At 29.4% G+C, this 9,150-nt stretch overlaps 1 protein-coding gene across 1 annotated transcript; it reads left to right on the top strand.

Annotated features, from left to right (window-relative positions):
• Positions 1–1,008: 1,008 nt before the first annotated feature.
• LOC114934739 (odorant receptor 22c-like) lies at positions 1,009–8,024 on the top strand. Its single transcript, XM_085488823.1, has 9 exons — positions 1,009–1,624; positions 3,146–3,262; positions 3,420–3,537; positions 4,547–4,808; positions 5,432–5,554; positions 6,660–6,750; positions 6,835–6,971; positions 7,178–7,310; positions 7,624–8,024. Exons 1-9 carry the CDS (start codon positions 1,385–1,387, stop codon positions 7,675–7,677), a joined length of 1,275 nt encoding a protein of 424 aa, XP_085344949.1. The 5' UTR covers positions 1,009–1,384; the 3' UTR covers positions 7,678–8,024.
• Positions 8,025–9,150: the final 1,126 nt, after the last annotated feature.

Here is a 9,150-nt window from a genome sequence, read left to right as displayed (position 1 = left end):
GTATGATATTTGACGTACGTTTAATCTCGACAATGATTATTAATTGAAGTAACCAAAGTTCTAGCGCGCAGATTTTAATGAAGAAATTTTTATGAAAAAAGTGTCGCTCCAGATTACTAAAGGTAAGTGAATCTACCTACATTGTACGTTGCAGAATTTTATAATCAGTGTTTGTTATCTAAATAAAATTATATAGATGATTATCTAGATAAAATTTTGGCGTCATCTTTATATAGATGATAAAAATATGTATTATCTATATATCTGCGTCTTAGATGAAAAAAATTTTATCTTTACTATGTTTCTACGTTATCTAGAATAATATTCAGATAATTTGTTTTACAATCGTAACCAGTATTATGCTCAGAATTTCAAAATTAAGATGAAATAAAAATACTTAAATTTATCTTAGATAAGATAAAGATGATTATTCTAGTTTAAATATATAGATAAATTCTAGATAATATTACTTTTATGTAAAAACAATTATAAAAAAATGTAAACGATAAAAGAGATGTAAAAATATTCAGACTTTTATTTATAAGTTTTTATCGCTTAATGCTCAAGTTTTAGTAATAAACTAAACTAAATTATCTGAACATTATTCTAAATAATTTGATACTACAGATAATACAGATAACACTTTCATCTAAAATGCAGATATAGATAATACACATTTTTTATATCTATATAAAGATAACATGACGTCAAAATTTCGTCTAGATGATCATCTATATAATTTTATTTAGATAACAACAAACACTGATTATAACATAAAAATACTTAAGTAGTAGAACGAAGTAGTAAAAGCGATAAATATTTACAAATAAACATATGAATATTTTTATTATCCCCTTTATAATTTATATTTTTTTATAACTGTGTTTATACATCAGTGCTCTTAAAAATAATATTATCTGTGTGGAAGTTATCTAGATGAATCGCCATAATATGTTTAAATTCAAAGTCATCTTATCTTATTAAAATAAAACATTTTCTCATCTTTATCTAGCTAATTCTAAAATCCCCTAAACATAACACTGTTTAAAATCGAGAGAAAAGCGCTGTTGCTCTCTCTGTACATGCAAATTTCACCAGAACACATAGTATGAGAAATTTTCTATTACTGAAAAATTGAATATCTCCAATAAATAATGTCACCAGATTTTGATACGAAATATCACATTTTTTAATCACATATTCAAGACACTTGCGTTCGAACCGGCGAACAAAAAAATCAGCTTGTCAAAAACGCTTTATTTTTGCCTATATTCTTTTTACACGAGATATATACTTATCATATGTCAGTTATGGAAACTAGTTTGATTGCTATGATAAACGTAGGGGGAAGCAAGAAAGAGCGAAAGCGTTATATGAAATATTAATGTGTTCTTTACTCTGGAAAGAGAACATTATGAGGGAAGGTTTTTATTCGAGTGATATAGTTGTGGCGAGTAGAAGTTATTTTTTTTTCTCGAAAAGTATGAAGTTCAACAGGAACTATTACGATATTAGTAAATGGTTCTTGTTGTTGGTCGGTCAGTGGCCTTATCAGAAGCCGAAAATGAGACTAATCATTTTTGTTTTTATATTCATGATATTAGTTAATTGTTTTATTACACAGGTAATATTATCGACGAGAGAATATTTTTTTCTGCAAAAGCTTCGTTGAAATTTTTTCTTATATATCGAAGATATATATATATATATATATATATATATAATTTTAATTAATTATATATTTAATATACATATATATATATATATTTAATAATTTAATGGGAAATTTTTTATTGAATTATAGATAATCTATGTAATATAATAAATATTGGGTTTGGGAAAAAGTTTGTGGCGTTTTTTTAGTAAAATTCAACTGATTTTCTTGTAGTGTGAAAATGAATTTATTTAAATCAAATATGCTCCATTATTATGGACAATGTTTCGCTATTTTTCGGATAGAGCCATGATGCCATCGGTGAAGAACTGTGGTTTCTGGTTGAAAAACTGAATCAAGTGATTTTCACAGGCTTCTTTTGAAAGCAACTTAATTCCATTGAGAAAGTTCTGCAGAGATCGGAATAAGTGATAGTCAGAGGGTGCTATGTCTGGACTATACGGTGGATGCATCAAAACTTCCCAACCAAGTTCTCGCAATTTTTGACGGGTCATCAAATAAGTGTGTGGTCGGGCGTTGTCATGATGGAAGACAACATCTTTCTATTAATCAATTTGGGCCGTTTTCTTTCAATTGCCTGGCGTAATCTCTCTAGTTGTTCACAGTAGAGTTGAGAATCAATCGTCTGACCAACTGGAAGTAGCTCATGGTGGACAATTCCTTTCCAGTCTAACCACACACACAGCATCACCTTTTTCGGCGTCAATCCTGGCTTCGCGAACGCTTGTGACGGCTCACCATCCCTTGTCCACGATCTTTGACGTTTCCAATTGTCGTGCGTGATCCATTTTTCATCACCGGTTATGACACGTTTCAGAAATGGCTCGATTTCATTGCGTTTCAGCAGCGCATCGCAGATGTTAATTCGGTCTATCATGTTTTTCGCGCTCAATTCATGAGGATACCAATATCGACACTGCTGATATGCTTATCTTGCTGGACTTTTTCAAGAATTTCATCAGCTTTTTCGGTGATTGGACGACCAGAGCGTGACTCATCTTTCATATTAAAATTACCAGAACGAGCGAATCATTTCCGCGCAGCAGATTTTGATAAAGTACCTTCACCGTATACAGCACACATTTTTTCACAAGCCTGCGCAGCGTTCTTCCCTTTGTCATAATAATATTGCAAAATATAGCGCAATTTTTAATTATTTTTCTCAATTTTCAAACGCAAATAACTTTCCAACCACTGCACCAATTTCGATGTTCAAACACTCAAAGTAAAGCTCGAAGTGTCACCTTTCCAACGAGCGTTTAGTGGTGTCGATCTGTCTTTTCTGAGTTATTTGCAATTAACGATATCTATCGGGAAAAACGCCACGAACTTTTTCCCACACCCAATATATATAATATCTATATATGTATATATTGTTAGAATTTATTTATTTTAGAGTATCTTCAGTTTTTATTTAAAAGTTTTTTTGTCTTTCCATGGGCGCAGGATAAATGCAAGTATATTTTTCAGATAGCCCAATTCATTATATGTGAAAACACACAGTGTATCTTTCAAACTTTACCTTCGCACTTGTTAGTATGGAATTGTCTAGTCAAACTGTTGACGTATCGATTTAACAACCAGCAAGTAAGTTAATCGGTATAATTCGACTACATATTTTTAATTCGAAGCTAGCATTGTGAATTGAAAAATTTTAGCTTTAGAATCTCTTGCTTCTATTTTTCGTAACTGTTTGTGAATATATTATATTCAAGATATCAAATATATCGATGGATGTTTGTAGATTAAAGATTTGACTGATCACTTATTCGTAGACTGGGATACTCTGCAGACTCAGCAGGAACGTGAGATTTTGAAAAAATATGCCGAGAATGGCAGGCGGTACGCGTTGATATATGCCAGCAAGTAAACTCATCCCTTATATTCTTGTACTTAGAATTTTTTTCTATTAAATAAATATAAATACGAGCGGCCATTAATTGCACACTAGTTTACAGTCAGAAATTATTTTCAACCAAAGAAGGTATTTCTGACATATTTTTGAATGTTAAAAACCAGGGTTGATTAGTAACTAGAAATTCTAATTTAATATAAATGTAATGTTTTTAAAAATTAACTTTTAATTTAACTTCAGTTAATTTAATCTTAACTTTAACTGATCTGTGAGTTCATTTTTTGTTCATACAACTTTTAACTTAACTAAATTAATTTTATGAGCAAATAATTTTAACTTGGTTTAAAAAAATCATTAACTTACCCAACTCTGTTGAAAACAAAGCTATAATAAGGATGTATAGAAATATATTAATGAAATATTAGACATATATTCTTGATGAAATTCGTTCTATTTTGAAATGACAGTGTTTCTTCTATAGATTTTTAGTACTGAAAACGAAACTAATTTTTAAAATGTCACGTTTTCGAAATATAAAAATAGCTTTTTTATTTTTTTGAGTTTTTCTGTAAAAATGTTAACATTATCTGAAAATTCGTCTGATCAAATGTCACGAATATATATATATTGTTCATTTTCTATAACAGGCATTTTTAAAATTTCGATACTTTATTTTTTAGAATCATATTATGAAAGATTAAAACTGAAAATTACTTCTCACATAGGATATCTGTCCTCTTATTTTTTTCAGCATCTAAAAATTTATATATAAGAAAAACCTTGTCTAGTTTAATATAATGAAATAAAATGATACTTTGTAAACTCGCGTTATAATAAAATAGAATATGCATGGAAACACATATTAAACTAAATTTAATATATTACATATATTAAACATATTAAACTAAATTTAATATATTAAATTATATTTAATTTATAGAAATTTATAGAATTTATAGAAATTTGAACATTCATGAAATATTAGACAGTCTTGACGAAATTTGTCCTTATTGCAGCGTATTGCTACGTGACTGGCAGTTTATTTATGGTAACTGCTCTCGTACCAAAAATCTTGGACGTCGTGTTTCCTTTAAATACTTCACGACCAATAATGTTAGCATATCCGGCATACTATTTTGTTGACGAAGAGCAATATTTCTATTATATTTTTTTCCATATGCTAATTACCGCCGGGATAAGTCTAACTGGATTAATTGCGCACGACTGCATGTTCTTTATTTACATCGAACACGTTTGCGGCCTTTTCGCAGTGGTCGGGTAATGATTACTTATATACTTTACAATGTTGTGCTTAATGATTTCAAAATTAACTATACGAAATTAACTTCAAAATTAACTATACTCGTATAAAGATGAGATGAAGATATGTAAACTTATCGTAGATAGGGGATAAAGATGATTTCGTTTTAAATATATCTAGATAAAAGATAAAATTATATATGACGATTCACCTAGATAACTTTTAGATAATATTATTTTTAAAACCGCTAATATAAATAATTCTAAAAAAATATAAATTATAAAAGTATAAAAAATAAAATATACATTTATACTTTTATTTAGTTTTTGTCGCTTATTGCTAATTAATAAGTTCTACTACTTGTTAAAATAAATATTTTTTGTGGTATGAAAGAGAGAGAGAGAGAGAGAGAGAGAGAGAGAGACAGAGAAATTTTTATTATTTATTTTATTATCTATTATAAAGATAAGATGACACCAAAACTTTATCTAGATGATCATCTATATAATTTTATTTGTTTAACAGTAAACATTGCTGGTATATTTTATGTTTAGAAAATAAATGGAACTTTTCGTTATTGCTTACAAAAATGACAAATTCTTCAAATTTTAATTTTAAAATTGTCCTGGACAATTTGCAGATTTCGATTTGAACATATATTACATAAACGCAATAACGCGAGAAGAAATTTGGTTGATTGCTCTGATGACATTTATCGTAAATATGTTGCATTTTCGGTTTGTGCACATCGAGAAACCTTGCAGTAAGATTATGACATCGTGATGAATTTCTTTCATAAAATTATTTTAAGGGGATGTTAGATAAGTTAGAACCACACATATCTAAATAACATATGCACGTATACACATATACACATGATAGGTTAGCACTACACATATCTAAACATATGCACGTATACACAATATGCATGAAAATTTTCTGCACCGCGTTTTCTTATTTATTAAGTTTCTAAACTTATATTTAAAAGTTTACTAATATTTTTTCATTCAATTTCTAGTCGGAACCTATCTTATTTTGTACGTACAAACAGCAGAACTTTTATATTAAACAATTATTGTTTCGACTTGACGACAGAAGTCGATAAAGAAATTTTAGTTAAAAATTTTTTTTTGTTTTTAACATAAAATCGGTAAGTTCCCACTTTGTTTCTGTGCGCACTTTAATTGTGGAAAAGCATTTATTATTTTATTAAACTAATAAAAAGTTTTCGGTGCAGAAAGATCTATAATTGTCCGATCGATAAAACAGACATCCAACATCCTCTTAATTAAGACTCTTTGATCTTCGCCGCGGCCATGTTGGATTGTGACGTCAGAGGCGACGAGAAAGCACGCACGCTGAAAATTCTTAGATGCCATTTTTAAATGAAAAAGTATTTCGATTAAACACTATTTCAGATCATTTTACGGTTATTGATCTTCTGTCAAAGGAAAAGTATAGTTTTCGAGGTATTTTAAAAGTGTACTAGTAATACATCTCTTTTGACAGTCGATCAATAACTGTAAAATGATCGTAATATCAGACGGAATAACTGCGGATGTGGAAAGAGCAGACAAACTGGGTTTTATATTACAGTCATTTTACAGTTACTCATTGATTATAAAGAGAAAAGGAAATTTTCGAGGTATTTTAAGAGTGTGCTAAAGCCATCTAAAATGCTGTTTCATCTCTTTTTACTTCGAAATGGTATCTAAGAATTTTTAGCGTGCGCTTTCTCGCCTCTAATATGTCACAATTATAACATGGCCGACGAGGAGCCAGGAGCCTTAATATTTGGCAATAATCACGATAAGTTTATTGAATTTATCTTTTTTAACTGTAATTATTCTTGTATTTTCATAATCTAGGTTTGCGAAACTTCTTGAAAATACTTTTACGATATCATTTGCTATGCAACTCTTAATTGCTACAATTGGTCTTAGTGTTACCTTATTACAGGTAAGTTATTAACAATTATATCAAGATGTGAGAGTTTTGAAAAATATAATGCAGATCTAGAACATAGGTATTATTTTATTCAAGATCTCGATGCAGTCAACTGATTTAATGGAGGCGACGAGATACGTTCTCTACATACTTGCGCAATTATTCCATTTGTTCTGCTTCAGTTTTCAAGGACAAAAGCTGATAGATCATAGTCTCGAAATTTGTAATAAGATGTAAGATAAAAAATAATCAAAGTAATTAGTCAAAGAATAAATTGACTTCGGCCAAAATATAGAAAATCTATTTTCTGTATAAAATATTTACCGGAATTTTGGCACTTGTTATAATTATCATTGTACACATTGTAATATAAAGTATATATAATCTACAATATATTTATTTCATACATATATATATATGTTAAATGCTAATTTTGTAGATATGATAGCTCGTGGTACGAGATACCTGTGAGGGCACAAAAACTGCTTTTGATTACGATGAGAAAAAGCATCGAAGCTAGTACTGTGACTGCCGGCAAGATATACGTATATTCTTTGCAAAGTTTCACAGGGGTAAATTAATTCAATTATCGGTGATTCTGGATAAGCACATAAACTATGTGCATATGCAAGATATACATATACTGAAAAAAAGTATCGAATTCAAATAAATTATTTTAATATTTCTTTATTTATTTGAAACTAATAATATTGATTTGACGTAAAAAAATATTTATTTGATATAAGAAATTTCAAAACACATGAAATATTTATTTGTTTCAAATAAATGATACATAAAAGAATATTGAAATAAATGTTTGAATTCAAGATTTTTTTTCAATGTACAGTCGGACGAACGTAAAATTTTTGACTGTTTTTAATTTAGGTTCTGCAAACCGCTATGTCGTATTTTACGGTGCTGGCGTCCTTTAATAAATGACTCGATGATGGTGATTCTAGCATTCAGAGATAACACTAAAAAAATTCTGCAGAAATATAGAGAAATTATATAGAGAAACTTATATTTTATAGTCATATTTATATTTAAAATTTCTAAACTAGTAAAAGCCAAGTTATAATGCATGAGTTTAAAAGAAAATTGATTTTTCTTTTAAACGGAATCCTTAAAAATTCACTGGATACATATTTTCATTGATGGCTTATCAAGGACTTCAATAAAATATTTAATTCAAGATTTTTATTTTTATTCAACCTTCCGGAGAGAGACTATTCCCCCTAAAATAGCAAATTTCGGTCTTCTTAAAAGAGATTCGATTATGTTTTTCACATAAGAGCTTTACTAATTTTCTTCTTAATTCATATTTTATATTCTTTAAAATGTGCCATCCAAAATTTTATTTTGTTATCGATATTTCTTCATATCTACTCGATATAATGTTTTTTTTTGAGTTATATAATATTAATTATTTGATACACAATTTTTTTACTAATTACACATTATACTTTTTAATATTGATATGAAGATAAATGAATTTATAGAAAAAGAAAATTTTCGTGAGAACTGTACTTTTAATTTTCTTTTTCTGCTTTAGATGAAAATTAGTTTAGATATATAAATAATACATATAGTGATAATATTTGTCTTTAGTAATTTTTCAGGTGATAAAAACAAGAGAGGGCAGTATCGATATTAAAGGAACGTATATAGTTAGGTAAATAAAATAAAAATTATAATTTTTCGCAGACCAATTATAAAAAAAATAAATGTAGTTGTGTTCATTCTATTATTTGTCAAATGACAAACGCATTTTTAATCTCATTCAATTTTTTGGGTTTTTGTGATTAATTCAAATATGTATATTTATTGTAGTATATATTTTAACTGTTACACACAAATTATAAAACTCGCATAATTAATCACGCTTTATATGGACGATTGAAACACATACACGTTATTATTTACAATTTACGTAATTATAGATATTTTTAAAAATATATAATATTCTGTTGCGGATTGGAGAGAGAGAGAGAGAGAGAGAGAGAGAGAGAGAGAGAGAGAGAGAGAGAGAGAGAGAGAGAGAAAGAGAGAGAGAGAGAAAGTGTGTGTGTGTGGGTGTGTGGGAATGCATCTCGGAGTGCATTCTTCGCCTTGCGACAAGCGCAGCTAACTGCGCTGAAATAGCCGCTCGAATTTGGCGACGATTCGCGCTAAATCCCCGTGCGCCAATCGCGAGCGAACGCGCTCCGCCATATCGCAAGACCGCGCGCGTCTTTAACGCTCGCAATACCTGTCGTTTTGAACGGTGACAGATAACCGTCTCGTCATAAATATAACCGACGACAACAAGTGATTTTGTCCTCCGACATTCGAGAGGATTCTATCGTCATGTGGAAGGAACACAAACACGGTGTTCCTTACCTCGGAACTCTCTCGAAGGTCGGTAGAAAACAA

This window comes from Nylanderia fulva, unplaced genomic scaffold (assembly GCF_048542155.1).
Source record: "Nylanderia fulva isolate GAGA-0341 unplaced genomic scaffold, ASM4854215v1 Scaffold72, whole genome shotgun sequence".
NCBI lineage: Eukaryota > Metazoa > Arthropoda > Insecta > Hymenoptera > Formicidae > Nylanderia > Nylanderia fulva.
This window is presented reverse-complemented; position numbering and strand designations above follow the sequence as displayed.

Bases quoted from the DNA above. Each gene is read 5' to 3' on its own strand.
- LOC114934739 (XM_085488823.1), top strand. From the start codon at position 1,385: ATGTGTTCTTTACTCTGGAAAGAGAACATTATGAGGGAAGGTTTTTAT. The intron at 1,625-3,145 runs GTAATATTATCG...TATATTTTTCAG, and splicing joins TTAATTGTTTTATTACACAG to ATAGCCCAATTCATTATATG. The intron at 6,972-7,177 runs GTAAGATAAAAA...CTAATTTTGTAG, and splicing joins CTCGAAATTTGTAATAAGAT to ATATGATAGCTCGTGGTACG.